This window comes from Halichoerus grypus, chromosome 8, assembly GCF_964656455.1.
Source record: "Halichoerus grypus chromosome 8, mHalGry1.hap1.1, whole genome shotgun sequence".
Classification (NCBI taxonomy): Eukaryota; Metazoa; Chordata; class Mammalia; order Carnivora; family Phocidae; genus Halichoerus; species Halichoerus grypus.
Genome location: NC_135719.1, coordinates 39,220,569 through 39,240,988, shown reverse-complemented (window position 1 = coordinate 39,240,988; position 20,420 = coordinate 39,220,569). Strand labels below are relative to the sequence as shown.

Below are 20,420 nucleotides of genomic sequence, written 5' to 3'. Positions count from 1 at the left end.
GAGGAAAGCAAGGATGAGACAGGTTATGTAACTTGTCCAGGCCCAATCAGCAATTGTGTGGGCGGGCCTGCCTTTCAACCAGAATCAGTCTGGTTTGAAAGTTTTGTTCTTTTAGTTAGAGCTCCTCGGATTAGCAGGAAGGAAAGGTCTCCTACCGCACTCCCCTCCCCCAGGCTGTGAAGCCCTGCCCACTTCCCCTGCGCTCTCTCTAGTCTTAAAGGCCCAGCTCAACCCCCACGCCCCCTTCTCCCTCCTGCTTTATGAAACCAAAACGTGTAGAAAAAGTAGAACAGGGGAGGGACAGGGAGTGAACACCAGTCCAGGCAGAGGCCTGCAGGTGGGCATGAGACCCTGAGATTCAGGAGACCCCTCGGAGTGGTCCTGGTGAGACCTGAGGGGTGCTGGAGCCCGTGTCTGAAGAGGTCGCGTGAGGCCGGCGCAGGAGAGCCTCAGGAGCAGGTGGGGGCCTTCCCAGGAGATAAAGGGAACCAGGGTTCCCTTTCACGTTCCAAGTTCAGGGGAAGGGAGCTGGGTGGGGTGCAGTATTTAGAGGCCAGGGCTCTAAATACTTTGTTACCTCTAATCCTCAGAACCCCCTGGAATGTCACGGCTGTGTCATAATTACTGCCCCACGTTACAGATGAGCACCTGAGACTCAGCAAGGTGCATGACCTGCTTGGGCCACACAGTTCCTCTCCACCACCCCCACCAAGCTGATCTGGCAGCAGGGACTCCCTTGATCTAGCCCTGGGTGGAGCAGGAAGCAGATGCCAGTGGGAAAGGGTGGGTAAGGGAAGCAGTGGGACGCGGAGGAAAGGAGGTAGTTGAGCCACCCCAGACCCTCAGCCCCAGAGGAGACTAACCCCTTCAGCAAGGACAGGCACTGTCCAGCCCCTGCCCGTGGCCGGCCACACAGGGCTCCTTGCCACACAGTCTTCAGCTTGTGGGTGACCAGCCAGAGACTAGAGGCTGGCACCAAAGGTCCACCTACTGTCCCTGCACATCCTGTTCCCCAAGTGTCACCGCTCCCACACTGCCTACACCTGCCAGGGGATGCCCCACGGAACCCCACCCCAGGAGGAAGTCCAGGTAGCAGAATGTGGCAAGAGCTCAGGCATTAGTTTCTAGTCCTGGCCAGTTGCATGGGCACAGTCAGTGTGACCGTGGGCAAGTCACTTAACCTCCCGAGCAAGAGTCCCTCCTCTGTAAAATGAATGTGAACCTGTGGCCCACCGCTGGGCTCTGAGGACTAAATGGACTTGTACGTGGAGGAGCCCAGCAACGGGCACCTGACACTGAATGAGTTCCTGGAAAATGGTGCCCACTGTAATGAGTACATATTAAGTCGAAGAAAGGAAATAAAAAAGGAGAGCTAGGTTTGAATCTGGGCTGTAACTCTTATTTGGACTGGTTGCTTCCAATCCCTCAGACTCAATTTTTTTTGAATTTGTAAAATGGGAAGAACGATTGGACCATGTGCCCTCACAGGACTGCCGTGGGGTGTCTTTCTTTGTGGCTGTGAACTGGTCCTCCCTTGGGCTTGAGACTTGCTCAAGAAACAGAGATGGAGCCCTGGAGCTGCAGAGCTCCCATTGCCACACGCTTTCCTGAAAGCAGGGACAGACCCTTGCCGCCTCTGGAGAAAGCCCTTTGGCCTCCTCTGCCAGCCTTGGCAGATTCCGGGTCTCAGAGCTGACCCTGGGCTCTGGGTGCGAGCTGGGCCCCTGCACTTGCAGGGGGTCTGCACATGGGGCTCCTTGCCCCTACGAAGCCATTAACGTGCGTGTTGCCACGTCTCTATCTTCTAACCACAAACATCAATTTAATACAGACAAGGGGCCAGAGGCTCAGAGAAAGGAGGGACTCACCAGGGCCACACTGTGAATGAAGTAGAATCAAAGCAGGGCATTGGGTTCCAAAGGCAGTGTGAGAGACAAAGATGGCACCCTCCAAGGAAGGGTTCTGTGTTGGAGGCTGGGAAATTGCTTTACCCTGCCCAACACAGCCAGTGTGCATCTGGCATAGAGCCACACTGTAGGAAATAGAGCAAGATGCCACCCCCTAGACCCTGGAGCGCTGGGCTACCTGAGGGACCCCTGGGCGATCTGAGACCATGCGCTGGTTAACTTTCCGTCTAAGCCAGCTGGAAAGGCCGGGGCCAGAAGTCCCGATTTTCATAGGCCCCTCAGGTCCAGGCAGGCCAAGACCAGGGCAGACATCAGTTCCCTGCAGGATCTTCCCATGATCCACTGAGGAAGTTGGTGACCCGGCCTGTGGGCCGATGCTCCTTAAGAGTGAGAGCCGGTGGGACCTCAAGGAAGCCCAGGAAGCCGGGAGGTGGAAAAACTACAGACAGGATCTCGCCATCTGTGTGCTCGTGTCTGTAATGACGGTCGTTCTGACATGGAAGGGGATGGAAATTGACCCTGGAGTCAAAGGAGCGAATGTGGCTGATGTCGGAACCCAGGAAAACCAGACTCTCCAAGGAGGGTGTTTCTCCAGTGTGCCCAGGCTGGGAGAGTTATAGAAGGTTTGTCCGAGACTGTGGCCAGTCCAGGCTGGGCAGCCACAGGAAGGTTCAAACCTCAGCTTCCTCACATATAAAATGGGAACAATAGAAACACTTCCACTCAGGACCTCAAATAGCCAATGATGTTGAAAAAGAACAAAGTTGAAAGACTCACACTTCCTGATTTCAAAACTTACTACAAAGTTAGAGTACTTTAAATAGTGTGGTCCTGGCATAAGGACAGACATAGAGACCAATGGAAGAGAATAGAGAGCCCAGAAATAAACACATACATGATTTTCAACAAAGATGTCAAGATCATTCAATGGGGAAAGGACAGTCTTTTCAACAAATAGTGCCGGGAAACTGGATATCCACATGCAAAGGAATGAAGTTGGACCCATTCCCTACACTGTATACAAAAATTAACTCAAAATGGATCAATGATCTAAATGTAAGAGCTAAAACCATAAAACTCTGAAAATAAAACATAGGGGAAAAGCCTCAAGATACTGACTTTGGTAATGATTTCTTGGATTTGACACCAAAAAGCACAGTTAACAAAAGAAAAAATAGATAAACTAGATTTTTGTCAAAATGAAAAACTTTTATGCATCAAAAGACACTATCAAGAGAATAACAAGACAATCCACAGGTTGAGAGAAAATATTTGCAAATCATATATATGATAAGGGATTCATATCCAGAATATATAAAGAAACACAGCAAACACAAATAATTCAAAATGGCTAATAAGCACACGAAAAGATGCCCAACATCATTAGTCATTAGGGCAATACAAATCAAAACCACAGTGAGACACCACTTCATGCCCAGTAGGCTGGCTGTAATTAAAACACACATGGGCACACGAGCGCGTGCACATGCACACTCACATACACACGCACACACACACACAGGTATTGGTGAAGATGTGGAGAAATCAGAACTCTCATGCATTGCTGATGGGAATGGAAATGAAGCAGCTGCTGGGGAGCATGGGTTAGCCTTCTGAACTAGTTAAACGTAGGATCACCGTATGATTCAGTAATTCCACTTCTAGGCAAATACCCCAAAGACCTAAAAGCAGGGATTCAAACAGAATCCCAGAACACTCATGTTCATAGCAGCATTATTCACAATATTCAAAAGGAGGAAACAACCCAAGAGTCCATTAACAGATGAATGGGTAAACAAAATGGGATATATACAGAGAATGGAATATTGTTTAGCCACAAAAAGAAATGAAATTCTGATGTCTGTTGAAACACGATGAAACTTTCCTTTTAAGGATTTTATTTATTTATTTGAAAGAGAGAGAGAGAACAAGTGGGGGGGAGGGGCAGAGGGAGAGGGAGAGGCAGGCTTCCCGCTGAGCATGGGTCTTGATCAACCCCAGGGCCGTGGGATCATGACCCAAGCTGAAGGCAGATGCTTAACCGACTGCGCCACCCAGACGCCCCAAAACATGGATGAACCTTAAAGACATGCTAAGTGAAAGAAGCCAGACACAAAAGAACAAATATTGTATGATTCCACCTCTGTGAGGTTGCTAGCATAGGCAGATTCATGGAAAATAGAATAGAAGTAGGAGATGAGGGGAGGGAGGTGAGGAGTTAGTGTTTAATGGGTACAGAGTTTCTGCTAGGGATGATGAAAAGTTCTGGAAATAGTAGCGATGGTTGTGCAACATCGTGAACATGCTTAATGCCGCTGAATCACGCATTTAAAAATGGTTAAAGTGGTAAGTTTTATGTTACGTTTATTTAACACAAGAAAAAAAAGTAATCGTAGAAGATTATAAGGTTAAAAAAAACAAACACAAACCTCTACCCTCTACTCATTCCCAAGTGAGTCGAACGAGGTTGCATCAATGGTACAAGCCAGGTGCGCTCATTGTCGGCAGTGCATCCAGCTTCACCATATGATGGGCACCAGTGCTTCCGCCGCACCGTGGACACACTCAAGAACTCCGGAAAATAGTGATGCCCAGCCTCCCACCCTGAAACTCAGATCTAACTGGCCTTGGGTGTGGCCTGGGCATTGGGACCTTGGAGAACTACGGTCGTATAAGATTTGGCTCCCTGTTACATTTCTGATCTTATCTCCAAGTACCCCCACCTCGGTCCCTTGGTCCCAGCCACGCAGATCTCCTTGTCCCTTGAACATATCAGGCACTCTCCTGCCTCAGCCTTCACCCCTCCTTTCCTCCCCAGTAGGGCTCAGCTTCTGTTTTCCCATTTCTGCTGCTGGGAAGCCCTGAGCCCGTCTGGCCGCCCCATCCCTGTGCTGGCTGTGGTCTCTGCAGTACCAGCTGGCTCTTCCTATTGCCCAATAGTAGGTGCTGTCAACACCAGCGGAAGGGGCTGTCATTCGCCTACCTTCTCACCCATTGCTCAGGGCACCAGATCTTCGCAAACCACACACCTCCCGCTAACCCCCAGGGGCTCTCTGACCCAGGCCTGGGAAGGTAGCAGCCTGGCCTAGCCCAGTAACCCAAAGTCCACCTCAGTGGCATCCCCAGACCCACACCCCCTCTATGAGTTTTCTCTCTGCAAAACGGGAATAAGAATATCATGTTCACAGGGCTATTGTTGGAATTAAATGCATCTTGTCACTTGAAGCCATGGGGATGACTCTCTGATGGCAGAATTTAATATGCAATGGGAACAGAGTTGGGAAGGCATTCTGGGAATCGGAGGGAGCACACATGCGCCTCACCCTGGAGGGGCACATGCAATCGTAGTCTGGGTCCCTTCAAGCCTGTTTCTGCTCTGCTAACTCCCTATGGTGAGCAGCGGGAGGCGGTCCCCTTAGTGCTGCCCTTAGCATCCGCATCTCCAAAGCCTTTGTCTTAGGTGAGCATCACTCTGTTGTCCTGCAGATGAGGACACTGAAGTTCAGAGAGGGGAAATGACTTTCCAAGGCCCAGCAAGTGAAGGTGGAGGCCGGGTGAGGCTTCAAGGAAGCATTTGGCTCCTGAGCCTGGGGGGAGACCCCGCTGGAGCAGGTCCAGGGCAGGGCCCCGGCGTGGGCAGCCCCCGGGGAACAGGGGGCCACTCTTGCTGGAAGCCCAGGCAGTTTCAGTTTCCATACCCTTCACTGTGTGGTTTGTGGCATCAGCTAGACTCTGGGTGAGGAAGAAGGGCATCCCGCCCACGGCCTGCTGCCTCCAGGCTCCTTTGCAGGAGAGGAACATCCGCTGCTGGAGAGCATGCAGAGAGCAGAAGAAAGTGTCTCTGCCACCACTTCAGGCCGGTCAGGACCTTTCACAATCTGGCTGGGGCCTTACCTCCCTACCGGGCGCCCTGCACACCCCTTTGGGCCAGAAAACTGCCTTCCAAACCAATTGTGCCCACTTCCCCACTGGCACACCTTTGCCCTTGCCATACCTTCCCCTGGAGTCCATCTGCCCTCCTGTGGTCTCCCAAATCCTTGCCCACCCTGCAAAGCCCAAGCAGGGCCCTCCGCCTCTGTTCCAGGGGCTCCCCCTGCTGTGCGTAGGTGCCAGGAACAGCCAGGAAGAGTACAAGAGTCCGTGGGAACTGGAGTGCAAAGAGGGCCATTGAGAAGCAGATCTTGTTTTCTGCTAAGAATAAAATTGAAGGTGCGAGTGACTCTCTTGACCCAGGCCGCTGCGGCCAGTAAGTCCTCCAGGTCACCACTGCAGGCATCGAGCAGGTCACCACTGCAGGCAGCCACAAACCTCACACAGCGGGCTGTGTCCTGTGGAGTGGGCGCAGATGACCCAGCTGCCTGGCCCCGGGCGACCATGTCCCACAAAGTGTGCACAGAGCGTGTAAGAGGTAAGGCTATCAAACCACACATGTCGCCTAAAAACACCATCTTAGGCTTGAAAACAAGAATTGCCTGGTTTTGTTTTTAAATATTTTCCTTTTAAATGACATAAATAGGGGGCACTTGGGTGGCTCAGTTGGTTAAGCGTCTGACTCTTGATTTCGGCTCAGGTCATGATCTCAGGGTTGGGGGTTGGAGCCCCATGTCTGCCTCCACACCGGGCAGGGAGCCTGCTTAGGATTCTTTCTCTCCCTCTCTCTCCATCACCACCCCCTGCCCACCCCCACCCCCCCGCCATGCACATGCGCATGCACTCCCCAGCGCTTTTTCTCTCTCAAAAAAAAATTAAAAAGAAATGACATACATAATCTGTGTTCACTTATGGAAAATTAAGGGGGAAATAGAAAAATGAGCTTACTTTCAAAGCCACAGAAATCAATGCTAACACGTTGTGTTTGCCCCCCCGTTTGTCCTACACGAATTATAACTCAAACAAGAATCAACTAGCCTATCTTTTTGATTTCAGGGGCAGAGTAAGTCGGCGGCCCACAGACCTGGGTGGGAGTCCCCACCCTGCCCTGGACATGTGACCTCGGAGTAGGCCTGCCCATGCCTTCATTCAGGAGATAGGAGGACATTGACAGAGAAAGAGTCTGTCCTCATTCCTTCAGACGGCCACAGCCAGGCAGGCACGGAGAAGCCAGCTGGTAGCAGCAAGGGCAGGACAGCTAGGGCCTCCCTCTCCCATCTCCTGCACTGTCTACGTACGAGCCCCTGTTGCTCGGGAAGACCCACTCCTCAGCCACTGGCCTCCTTGATCTTCAAGGCCATCGGGGCCTGCCCTGCTGCAAGTTGTCCCCCAAAGTCTGAGCAGCTTCAGTTCCCAGCAGAGCCCCTCCAGGCCTGGCCCTCCCAGCCCCATCTAGGCCACTCTGGTCCCTCCTTCCTGCACCAAAAGGCTCCTGCCCAGCTAGAAACGCGGCCCTATTCTCTCACCCAGGAATGTCTCCTCTTCCGGGAATCCACCCAAGGAAATAATCCTCAAGTGAAAAATTTTGATACACAGCGATCTACCCATTGCCTCTCTGTGCAGAAGAACGAATAACTGGCAGCAGCAACCTAAATGTCCAACAATAGGGGATTGGATAAATGAATCATATGTCTACCAAACCCATAAGCTGGACTGTGTAGCCATTAACAATGGTGTTTTGAAACGAGGAAATCACACCCACACCCACACATGTTCAAAATGGAATTATGCTGAAAAGCAGAGGGGAAGGGTGTCCACAACAATGTGAGTACATTTAACCCCACTGAACTGGACACTTAAACGTTAGGATGGTGAATTTCATGTGAGGTGTACTTTACCACAGTTAGAAATCAGTTTTAAAATGCAAGAAAAAGAAAGTCGGGGAGAATACAACACTGTGTACACAATCTGCTTGCACCTACGTAAAAATAATCTTAGGGAAACACAGCAAAATATTACCAGTTGTCTTTGTGTGATGAGACTAAGGGTGCTTTTTTCCTGGTTTTCTCTATTTTCCTTTTAGGATCTTATACTTAGATGAGAAGGTATATACATAGCTTCAAGTGCTCAGAACAGAATCGGTGCCCAGGGAACATGAGTCTCTCCTGATTTTCTGTGAGGCACCAAAGTGGGGCCTCTCTCCTAAATGGGGAACCTCGGAGTCTCAGAACTGGGAAGGGAAGGGGCAACAGCAGCTGAGCCGGCACATGGGGGAGAGGTGGGCCCATCCTTAGCCCCCTGTGTGTCCCTGGTGAGTCATCCCCCCACCCGGAAAGTGGTGTCTTCCTCTGTCCTCTGTATGTTGGGGAGCTCAGCTCCTCCCAGCTGGCTGGTTTCCAGATGAGGCTGGAGCCTCAAAGGGGAGCGATGTGGCTACGAGTCAGAAGGAAAAGTTCGGGCTTACTTTCTCCACCGCCTTGGTAGTTCCTGCCCAAAGCAGGGGGGAGATGTCACTGTAGTATGTGGCCCAGCCTCCTCAAGCCCTTACTTTGCCTTTAACAACCCCCAAAGGGATAGGATGTGGATCTCAATAAAACCTGGTCCAGAACTAGGTTTTCCCTCTTAAAACAACACCCAGTGGCTTCTTTGCACAGGTCTGGGAGGGAGGGGGAGGTGGGTGAGAAGGCACAGCTCTGAGCCCTGCCCCTCCCTGTGCCTTGCCCAGTTAGTAGGGAAGCTCAGTCTTCAGTGCTGGACAGTGACTTCCTTGAGGGCAAGACAGTCTCCTTCACCTGACTGGGTGTGGGGGTGAGGCTAGGGGTCCAGCTGAGACCACCTAGCAGAGAATACCGCCCGGCAAATATTTGTAGAATATAACTAAAGTGAAACGAAGAAGAAAAATGGGTTCAGGAAGGGACCATGGAGGCATTCACCGTTCATACCTTTATTCCACAAACACTGAACACTGTGTTGAGGATGCAGACCGCTGTTTTCTGCAATAGAGTCTGGCTGCCTGCTGGGAGCAAAGCCGCTGGCAAGGCGAGATTGGGAGGTGGGGGACAGGACCCTGCTTTCTCTGGGCTTCTGTGCCCCTCTGATTCACTGCTGAGGCAGGTTTTACGAGATCTAAAGCCCTCTCAGCTCAGGTAACTGGTATTCTCACCCCCAACTTTGTCTCACTGACTGGCCCCGCTCTGAGGCCCAGCCACTAACTTCCTGCAAAGCTGCGATGCTCTTGATCATCTGTATAACAGAAATCAGATTATCCCTCCCCTGTGGCTAGTCCACCTCTGCCTCACTCCACAGTGGCCTGCATCTCAATGTTTTGCCACAGGAAAACAGGCTATAAATAAATACCAGGTGGTCACATGGATGAAATGACAAACACAGACCTACCGAGGGACAGAAGTGGCTAGCTCCCATGCTGAGTGTTCCCACCACCTCTGAGCCATTATGTCTGCTTTTTAGAGTTTTTTGGTCTCCTCCCTGCTATTAGGCTACCAGCTCCCTGTGAAACAGTTCAGGCCCACCGATATTTATCAGTCACCAACTGTCAGGTTCCACGTAGACCCCTACTAAACGCTGCACCTATAAATTAAAAGACCACATGACTAAGCTTGTTAAAATTGTGGGTAAAATTAGAGTTCATGGGCCCTAACTGAAAAATGATGGGGCAGCTCATATGAGTAAAGTATATGAGCTTTAATATAAGCTCTTAGTGCCTCAGAAACCACTTTTGTTTCCCTCTCTCACTGTGAACTAGTGCCAGGAACAGGGCTAGCTCTCACCTGCGCTTGGGAGGGTTGAGAGTGCTATGGTATTAGACGTGATTCTTCTAGCTCACGGGCCCCTTCCAATACGTAAGACTACTCATTTTCCCAAACTGTGAGGCTACGGGGTTTAATGCCTTGGGCTACGGTGGAGGGCGGGCTGGGGGAGGGGCAGGCTGGGCTCTGTCCCTCGTACACAGCAGTTAGATCACTATGTCTTTTGTGTTATAGATTTGTCTGTAAATTGAGCTTCCAAATACTTCTATCAGCCTCATCTGATCTTCTTACTTCTCTGGGAGGTAGGAAGAACAGAAATTTCCCCTCCATTTTGCTGATGTGGCCCAAAGATCCAATGACCTGCTGTGCTGATAGAGGGTGTTAAAGCACCCTGGGTGAGAGCCTGGACACTGGAGCCAGGCTGTCAGGGTTTAATCCCCGCTGGGTGACCTTGGGCAAGCTACTTAAGTTCTCTGTGCCTCAACTACCTCCTCTGAATAATAGGGATGATCTCATCTACCTCATCAGTTTAAATGAATGAATAGATAAACAGTCCTGAGAACAGTGCCTGACTCATCTTTAGTACTCAGTGTTAGCTGTCCTCATGGGCTGGGCTGGCTTGAGCATCAGAGGGGTTCGAATTCAGAGCCCTGGGGGCAGTGATGCTGACAATGACCTTCTTTGGCATTTGCCCAGGCTCAGGGTGAGAGGCTCCCACTGGCCACTTCTCTCCCCATCTGTCTCTGGTCGTCCCTCGGCTAGATCCTCACTGCAGCCCAGGGAGCCAGCAGGGGAGGGGAGGAGGCACCTGGAGCTCATGAAGCCTGCAGTGGCTCAGAGGTGGGACAAGCCCAGAGCATGGCTGCATGTCCCTTAGAAAGCTGCCACAGGTGGGCTCCTTTCTTCCTGCTGCTGCCTTCCCTGCCACACCCTGCCCCCCATACCATCCCCCACTGCCCAGATCCTGCCATGGGGGCTGCTCCTTGCCAGAGCTCTGCCCTCGGGAAGGTGGGGCCAAGGGCCCTGGGCTGGGACAGATGTCCTAGATGTAAAACGGTCTGCCCTGGGCTACCGAGCACCCTAGATTCCCAGGCCCTACCTCTTTGCCCCACTTCGCACTCTCAGTCGGAGCAGAGGTGATGACTCACTGCCCCACCCCCCACTGCAACCCCCGCCCCTTTGTGAGGGCCCAGCTGCCAGCCTGGTGCTTGGGTTGGGCTGAACCAGGTCTGCCTCCGTTGGCATCTCTGACCTGAGCCCACCTCTTCTTTGTAGAGATGGGGAAATGGGGGCCTAGAGAGGAACAGGGTACCCTCCCCAGATGGCCCCCTGACCACTATGTGGTCAGGGCAAGTGGGAAGCAGGCCATTCGCATGCTGGCCACAGGCCCCAAGCAGAGCACGGCCCGGAAGGGAAGGAAGGCTTGGCTCATTAGCTCTCATCCTCCTGGCCACAAGCCCCAGGAAAGGGCCCAGGGAGGGCCAGGCTGCTGGCTGAGGCTGAGCCGGCTGAGTGAAGGGCCAGGGAGTCCTCTGCGGGGCTGGAGGGGGGGCACCCTCAGGACAGCCTCATTCCCCAGCTCTAACCAGAGAGGTCTCAGCTTTGTCCCCACAAGCCACTGGGGACAGCCAGAGCTTGAGACGCAGAGGGGAAGGTAGAGGCCCAGCTGCCAGAAAAGCTGGGGGGATCCGGGGTCCAAGTGGGCTCGCAGGCTGCGTGGGGCCCACACCAAGCCATCTCGCCTCCCGAGCCTGTCGGGTGCCGCTATTTCATGGGGGACAAGGACTTGAAGTACACCTGCACTGAACTGAAGAAAGGAAGCAAGGAATTGCCCCGCCTTGCTGCCTCCTCAGAGGACCCCGAAAGTCTGCGAGCAAGAGAGGTTATGTGAGGGGAAAAGAATTGTCATTTGGCGTGCCAGCAAGGTGCTGGGGACTTGATTACATTAGACGGCCTCTTTAAAGTCTCCCATTTGGTTGAGATGCTTATTAATATTGATCTGGACTGTAGAGCTGGGGAAAGTGAGGCTCGGAGAGGTCAAACAGCTCGCCCAGTCTCTAAGTAGCAGAGGCAAGACCCAAATTCAAGTCTGTTTGGTCTCCAAACGCTTGACCCCCACCTTCACCTCACATGGCCTTCTCAAGCTCTCACCCACATATTAGATTCTCCTACAAAGATCCTGCAGTGGGGGGAGGGTCCCCCAGAGAAGTCAGACCTGGGAGTAGAGAGGATATCCCTTGCCCACTGTGGTGAGGTTTGCAGAGAAGTCAGTACCCCAGACCAAGGACCCCCTTCTTCTCCCAACTCAGAAGGGACAGAAGCACAGGTTATGCCCCAGGATAATTAAGGCCAAAAATCGACCGCTATTTTTATGAGAAAACCTCCCTCCTGGAGCCACATCCCCATTAACTGCCAAGGGGAAATTTCAGCCCCGCTGGCCCTCCCAGAGCCCGTTCTGCTTGTTCAGTGCCCCACCGTCTCCACTCACCCAAAAGGCATCTCTGAACTGAAGCTGGGGCAGCATCCTCAGGCGAATGCCACGGCAAAGCTTGCTCTCCTACCACAGGCAGGGCTGAACGAGGGCCAGGAGCCAGGCGCACCGTCCCAGGCCCCCCTCCCCAGCCGGCGCCGTCTGCAGCGCCTCAGAAGGCGGCCGCAAGCCAGAGAGGAGCTGCCGGAGGGAGGAAAAGGGCTCAACCTGTTTTGTTTGGGGCTAGAATCAGCAGCAAAATGAGGAAGGAGCAGTGGCCTTCCAGTGATGGGAGGGCGGGCCCTGGTGTCCGGCCGGCCCCTCGCCAGCCCTGTGCTGATGGAGACGCAGGCAGGCTGCAGCACTGAGAGCACAGATACCAGCCCGGGGTGGGAGGCTACAGCCAGCGGGAGAGGCAGGCTGGCGCACAGGCCAGGCGGGAAGGCAGCCTGGGGCCTGCGCAGGAAGGTTTGTGCAAGTTCCCCCGGGGCAGGCACCAGGGCCCTCGCCCACAGGAAGTGGAGTCGCAGGGCTCCCTCGTGCAGCCCCGCCTGACACCCGCCACCCTGCTGCCCGCCTCCACTTGTCCCCTTCCAAAGCCCTCGCTGGGCCATGCCCAGTGGCCAGAAACTTCGGGAGCCTGAAGCCCACTGAAGCTGTGGGCAAGGACAGGGCAGGAACCCGAGTGCTGTTGCCCGCCACCCCGGCCCCATGCTGAGCCAGGCGCAGAGCTGCTAGACTCTCCACCCCGCCCCTCCCCTCCCCACCAGCAAACTGTACCTGAGGGGCCCACCCAGGCCCAGGACATCCCTATCATTCATCAAACCCTGGCTGCCTGGGGCCCCGATCCACAGCCCGCCCTCAAGGAGCTCACAGTCTGGGGGCAGACAGCTGTGTGTTGGGGGGTGTGGGAGATAGAGATGGGGTGAGCAGGTAACTAGCCAAGGGAGAAGAGCCTGAGCTCTCATAGGCACTGCCCCCTAAGTCTCCAGATTACACACTCTCTGGGGCAGGAAGCCCCCCCTCCGGCGCCCCCCCGGGGAGATGGAGTCTTCAGGCTGAAAGACTATGGTTCAACTGAGAGACAGGATTATAAAGGCAATGTGGGAGTCTGAAAACCCTGGTTGAGGTCCCCGTTTTTGTTTTGTCTGGCCCCTGCCCTTTAGTGGTTGAGTGGGTGGTTTATCCACCCTCCAAGTCTCTGAGCTTCAGTTTCCCTATCGGCCACCCCCGCCCCCATCTTTAGAAAGGAGACAATGTTGAAAACGTTACCGGGATTTTCGGTTTAGTTGGGCAGGTGCTGGGGACACTGACCTTGGAGAGAGCCTTGGGCTGCCGCCCCAAACACAGTCCCAAGGAGCCAGGGCCTGACCACTCAGCAGAATATGCCTTCAGGGGGGCTTGCGCCCAAGCTGGGTAGGTAAGAAGGGATGAGTCAGCCTTGTCCACAAATCACCACCCTTACCAATGCCTCCTTTACCACCGACTGCAGGTGGTAAGACAGATGAAAGCTCGTGCGGAAGCGAGCTCAGCTCCCAAGTGCCAGTTACATGTGCCCAGGGTTAGAGATGGGGCACACCCATACTTCTGAAATAGCCGCCCCAGAGAGAATCCTTCAGGGAAAACTGCAGAGCAGTGGGGCTGCCCCTCGTAGACCCCGACCTCCAGAACCCTTAGGTTTGAGCCAATAAATATCTTCAGCATTGAAGGCACCCACATTTTCTGTTGCTTGCAGCTGATGATGTAGCTAATGGTGTACATATCACCTTGAACCCTGAAGGCCAAATGCGGAGGCTGCACCTTATCCTACTGATCTCTGATAGCAATGACTCAGCCTCCCTGGCCTCAGTTTTTCCATCTATCAATTGGGGTGATGCCTCTAGTTCTGTGATAGAAACCCGCTTGTGAAAGAAGGCTTCTACCCTCTCATTGGCAGAAAACTTCACAGCCTGGCTCCTTCCCCTGCCTCTCCAGGGGTTCCTCCCATCACCCCCAACAAATTTCTGCTCCAAACAGGTCTTTTCCCTTTCCCCAAAGGTACCTTTCCACTGCTACACTTTTCCCCTCTGCTCTCCAGCCTCCCTCTTGGCATTCCTTCCTCGACCTTCCTTACCTGGGCAAATTCCCCCAGGGCCTACCTCAAGGACCCCGCACAGGAGGCCTACCTTTCCCTATTGCTCTGGTCTAGCCAGGATGGCCCCGGAAAGATTACCGTGCTGGTCACGGGCCAGATCAATCACAGAAGGGAGTGATGGGAGGCATCTAAAGAGGCTCCCAAGTTCTCAGCTGCAGAGGACTTCCTCCTCCCCTCACCCCACCCCACTTTCCACAGCTCCCAAGGCCAGGCCGCCCGAACAGCAACTCGGCTTTGGAGCCCTTGCCTAGTGCAGGGGACACCATGAAGCTTTCTACATAGCCCACCACACTTAGTCCTCACCTCACCTAGTCCTCACCTCACCATTGCCTCCACTTCCCAGGGGAGCAAACTAGGGACTCAAGTTTATGTGACTCACCCAAGGCCTCACAGCCCGTGAACAGAGGACTGGGCTTCAGACTCAGGTCCGTCTGATGCCAAAGCCCATGCACCTGATCTCCATGGGTGTCTTTTATCAACAGCCCTCTCTTAACAATGGGTTTCACCCTTCCTTTCTCCAGTTCTGCCTCCAGAACCTCTCACCCCAATCCAGAGCTGGAGAAACTGAGCCTCAGGAGGTTGTTGGGGCTGGTGGTGTTACTGGGTGAGAGTCCAGCGCTGCACACCTTGTCCAAGTTCACTGTGTTATTTGTGTCCATTGAGGACGTGTTGGCTGCAAGAAACATAAAACCAAAGGGTCTGATGTGGAGGAAGTGTGTTATCTCCCACATGTGGGGCCGGAGACAGTGTGGCCTCCAGATGGGGTACGTTAGGGCTTCAGCTCAGTGTCTCTGTGGTTCTCCTCCATTTCTGTCTCCCCCTGGGCCTGCTGCAGCTCTGCACTATCCAAACAAAGCCACATCTACAGGAAGAGAAAGGCCACCTCTCCTTGCATCTCATTTTCTTCAAAGTCCTCTCCACCCTCATCCTCCCAGGAGACCTCCCCTGGTGTCTCGGGACCAGAAGTGAGCCACATGTTCACACTTCACCACTGGGAAGGAGATCCCTTGGGGTGTCGTGGATGTTGGGAGCCAACCACCGTGACTACCACAGCCTTCTCTCAGCCGAGTCCACAAACACCGTGGGGCACCCACTGCTGCCAGGCCTTGTTAGAACGGGGGCCCAGAGGGCAGGCAGACCTGGTATCTGCCTGGAGAGCCCCACAGACAGGTTCTAGAAAGATCTCTCCTGATGAGAAGTAGCTAGGGGTGGGGGGTAGGGGGTAAAGTCAGACGAGGGTGTTATAATACCCCTGAGAGAGAGAGAGTGAGATGAGGCCTAGGCGGGGCACCCAGGCTGGAAGAGATGGACAGCAAGCCACGGAGGAGGTGGAGAAGCAGGACAGAGACACCTGAGTGCCCCTCAGAAAAGGGAGCTCTTTTTGGGCCTCCCTCAGTCACCAGCTCCCCCAGGGAGGTGTATCCAGTCCTGAAAATCACAGCTTTTTAATGACTGTTCCAGTTGCTTCAAAACTCACTTTGCCTTGAGGTGTGGGTGGCTATGCCTCAGGCCAGGCTCTGGCTCCTCTTTTAAGGGGGCGCCCCCTGCCCAGGCAGAGCCCCAACTTGTTTTGCATGGTATTTGAACACATCTGCTTGAAGGATTCAAGATGTAGTAGGTCCAAGGATTGACAATAAAATGCAAAACCAGTGTTACATCAATCACCATCGCCAGCCCCTGGGCAGGGCTCCGCTCCGGAAGCCACTTCGTTTATCCTTTTGAGCCAAATGAGCAACAAAATCAATACTATTAGCCACCGTTGAGGGGATATCAGTACCTGCAGGACCTGCATGCATTTTACATGCTTTAGCTCATCGACTGCTTTCTACCAGGACAAGCTACATCATTTGTGGGGTCAAGGCAAACTGAAAATGTAAGACCTCTTATTAAAACAGCAAGGACAAAAATCGCCACTAAAGGCACTAAAATGTAAAGTGTTTCCCTTGGCCGTGTTCTCTCAGTCTGTCCTGGTGCTTTACTTGCTATTGAATGTGCTTCTGCCCAAACCCCATCAGCTGCTGGGTTTCCTCTCCAGCCCACCGCTGGACGGAGTTCCCTGGCTAGGGGCAGGGGAGTCAGCCAGTCCTCTCCCCTGCCCCAGTGGATAGCAATCCCCAAGGGTTTTGCACACTCAAGCCAAGATGCACTTTTCTTTCTTTTCTTTTCTTTTTTTTGAAGATTTTATTTATTTATCTGACAGAGGGAGAGAGAGAACAAGCAAGGGGAACAGAGGCAGAGGGAGAAGCAGGCTCCCCACCGAGCAGGGAGCCCGATGCGGGGCTCAGTCCCAGGACTCTGGGATCATGACCAGAGCCAAAGGCAGATGCTTAACTGACTGAGCCACCCAGGCGCCCCAAAGATGCACTTTTCACCTGCATCAGGAATGGGAGAAAGACTACCAACCCCCCCCCAAGTCACCTGCTGAATGTGCCATGGTGCTGTCAGCCTAGGGCAGTGACAGCCACCGACATGCCCCATCCTGAGGTGCCACCAGGCAACCCTGAGCCTCCCCACACCTGCACCCAGGTCCCTGGTGGGGGCAAAGAGTGGCAGTGGTTGCTAGGCAGGAATGGAGGAAGGAAGCTGAGAACCAATGCAGGGGAGGTAGTAGGAGCCAGGACCACATAGGAGCCAAGGTTCCAAGCCCTTCACTGTCTCATTACACTTCACTTACAAAACACAAATTCGAAGATAATATTATTAAGAATTTCAAGGGGCTCCCGGGTGGTGCAGTCGGTTAAGCGTCCGACTCTGGGTTTCAGCTCAGGTCATGATCTCAAGGGTCCTGAGGTTGAGCCCCACGTCGGGCTCCGAACTCAACGCCGGCAACCGCAGTGCATTAAGCCCCAAGCGCAGGGTTCTTCTGAGCAACGGCACCCCGCGTACCTGTACTAGCGGCTCATCCCTGAAGCCAAATCTCTTCACTACTGTCTATTTCCCACACAACAGAGTAACATTTTCAGACCCAAATTTGATCATGTACCTCCCCATTGTCACCTTGCTTTGACTTCCCATTGTTCTTAGGACAATGGGCATTGTTCTTTTTTTTAAGATTTATTTATTTATTTGAGAGAGAGAGAGGGAGCGGGGGTGCGGGCAGGGAAAGGGAGAGGGAGAAAGAATCCTGAAGCAGACTCCCTGCTGAGCACAGAGCCTGACATGGGGCTCGATCCCAGGACCCTGAGATCATGACCTGAACTGAAACAAAAGTTGGCCGCTCAACTGACTGAACCACCCAGGTGCCCCAGTGGTCATTGTTCTTACACAGCTTACAGACCCTGTGTGCTCCAGCCCCAGCCTACCTTTCAACCTCTTCTCATACAGGAAAAATCTGAAGCAAGAGCTTGGAGCATCCTGGAGAGGGGAAGAGGCTGTAAAGGAGTGTCTCAAAGCTACTTGGTGACATCAGGAAGCCAGAAGGCCTTTACCATAAATTTCACTTGGAAATGGCATTGCCTGTGGTCCAAGGGGCATTTTTTTTGTTCCTTTCATTTCTAACACGCTGTCTTAATAACATCTGTCTGTCATTCTCCAGGCAGGCCAGTCAACACATGCATCTCCTTCCTTCCTGGAGGAGCAGAGTGCACGTCCATGACATTGGCCATGGCTGTCAGGTGCCCAATGGCTGAATCGGAATGTTCCTGTACCTAACCACTGTGGTCCCTTGTTCCTAGGGGAAGCCAGCAGAATCCCTTCAGGTGGCCAGAGGCACATGTCCCCTGGACTGGGGCTCATATTTTCAACCCCACCTGCCTTGCCCGGGAACAGAAAAAAACCCATTGCAGTGCACTATTAGCCACCGTTGAGGGGATATCGGTACCTGCAGGACCTGCATGCATTTTACATGCCATCAGCCTCTACTAAGCCTTCCTTCTGGGGACATGAAAACAAGGCACGGCTCCTGCTAGTCTGGTGGGGGAGGAAGCCCAGGTGGGGACATGTGCTGAGTGGCAGGCAACAGTGAGAGAGAGAGAGGCTCTGCTGGGAAGTCCTCCCACAGGAGGGGATCTGGGGCCTGGTAAATGAGAAGGAACTCACTGGTGAGACCAGGCAGGATGAAGGGAATTCCAGAAAACCTGCCATAGGCTGTTTAGGGTCTCACTGTATCCGGCCCTGTGCCAAGAACTTCATGTCCAGTAGGTCTCACTTCATCCTGCAGATAGAAAAACTGAGGCTCAGAGAGGTCGGTTAATTGTCAGAGTCCCATCCTAAGTGGAATCTTTCCTCCCTAGGGTGTGGGGCTGGAGGTGAGAGGCTAGGCCAGGGTCTGGGGCAAAAGCATGATGGGAGGGGAAAGAGGGGAAGTCCCCAGCTGAGGAGGAAGTGCGGACACCAGGGGCCAGGCTGGCAGGGGTTAGGGCTCCCACGTAGTATCTGCCACCCGAGGAGATATCTTCTCCCAGGCCCTTGATGGTTCCTGAGGGTGTGACCCTCAGCCCCGAGGCCGTGATACAGATTGTTTTTCAGTTTGCACCGGGAAAGCAGTTGCAAATAGCAAGGCTTCTTCCCACTCAGACAGCTCTTCTGACTTGACAAGAAGCTTTCAGATTTACTAATTCGCAGCCGCAGGACTGTGACTCTGAGTTTCCAAGCACTGTGAGTCTTCAGAAGCTGGGGTGCTGCTCAGGATCCTGGAATGACATCAAAGAGGTGCAAAGCGGCCAGTGGGCAGCTGGCAGAGTAACCGAACAGAGAACCAGACGTGGGAAGGGGCTCCCTCAGTGAGGGCCAAGAGTCACCACCACCAGCTCACTGGCCGGAGGACAGAGGCCTGCGTGATGGAAGGGCCCACAAAGACCATCCGGAGGTTCTCAAACGACAGGACGAATGCCTCCCAGAAGCCCTGAGCGATTTTGTAAAAAAGTATAAGGCGAGCTTCCAACTTAGACCTCCTGACTGGGAGGGGGCCGGGGAATCTGCATAGTGTGTAGGTTGCACAAGTGAGGCAGACATACACCCTTGGGTCAGAACTCCTGCTATCATCCTACTGCTTCATTTTACAGACTGGGAAACTGAGGCCCAGCAGGAGCGAAGCACTCGCCTGACTCTAGCAGGGAAGGCAGGCTGTAACCACCTCCCACCCACCCCAGCCCCTGGCCCCGCCCTCATCCCCGCCCAGCCTGTTTGTGTTTTCTATTGCGCAGCTCTCTCGCCTAAGAACTTCAGAAGTTTTTCGGCATCCTCTTCCCAGTTGGGTTGGTTTTAATTTTGTCAGAAAATGACTTGTTCACAGTAAGGCCAAGCTTGATTCTGGCCTAGTCGATGTTTACTTATCACTGAGAACTTGGGATTCAGAGGCCAGGAGACCTTGACTTCACTTGGCGGCCGGAATTCCACGAAGTTGAGACAGAAGGAGGGGACCCCGGATGTAGACAAAGGGAAGGGCGGGCGCCGAGCCCCGGAGGCGAGAAAGCTGCGGGCGGGTCCAGGGAGGGGGCGTCGAGCGCTAGACTTGGAGCAGGAACAGTGGGGTTTGAAACCTGTCCCAGCCTCACCTCGCCAAGACTCGGTTTCCTTATCTGAAAAAACGGGGATAATGCGCCTCTGTATTTAACAGGGTTGCTCTAAATTAGAGCTTAAATAAGGTGTTTCTAATGTGCCTAGCCCAGACATTGAGAACGTGAAGAGACGCCGAGCCCAGCTCGCACACACAGCAGGCTTCCAAACCACGGTGGTGACGCATCGGAGACAGGGCATTGTCGCTGCCCACAGCCCTGTGCTCTCAGGCTCAGTGGGAAAAGCCTCACTCTCGGCGCTTCTAATAGCAGAACCAGGCTGAAGAGTGACTGACAGCCTGAGCAGCGTGGGGAGCTGCCCAGACCGCAGACTCTGGTTAGACCATGAGACCCCCCACCCTGTTCTGGGGGTGCTGTTGTCCAGCTCCCTAGTTCCCTCCCAAGCCTGGCCCTCAGCAGCACCCTCCTCCGGGTTATCTGTAAGAAGCATGTTTTCCAGTATGGAGGTTCCTCAGAAAGTTGAAAACAGAGCTACCCTATGACCCAGCAGTTGCACTACTGGGTATTTACCCCAAAGATACAAATGTAGTGATCTGAAGGGGCATCTGCACCCCAATGTTTATGGCAGCAATGTCCACAATAGCCAAACTATGGAAAGAGCTCAGATGTCCATCAACAGATGAATGGATAAAGATGTGGTATATATACACCATGGAATATTACACAGCCATCAAAAGATGAAATCATGCCATTTGCAATGAGCTGGATGGAACTGGAGGGTATTATGCAGAGCGAAATAAGTCAATCAGAGAAAGA

At 53.3% G+C, this 20,420-nt stretch overlaps 1 protein-coding gene across 5 annotated transcripts in view; it reads right to left on the bottom strand.

Moving 5' to 3' along the window:
• Positions 1–12,475, bottom strand: part of PSTPIP1 (proline-serine-threonine phosphatase interacting protein 1) — a 46,143-nt gene extending 33,668 nt beyond the window's left edge. For 3 of the 5 annotated variants that reach the window (XM_036118656.2, XM_078079044.1, XM_078079046.1), the window contains exon 1: positions 12,033–12,472. In XM_036118656.2, coding sequence (XP_035974549.1) covers positions 12,033–12,068 — 36 coding nt within the window. In that variant the 5' untranslated portion in view covers positions 12,069–12,472. Of the gene's footprint in view, positions 1–12,032 lie in introns of all 5 variants that reach the window. The other 2 variants (XM_078079042.1, XM_078079045.1) reach the window with 2 other exon arrangements.
• Between the last annotated feature and the right edge of the window lie 7,945 nt (positions 12,476–20,420).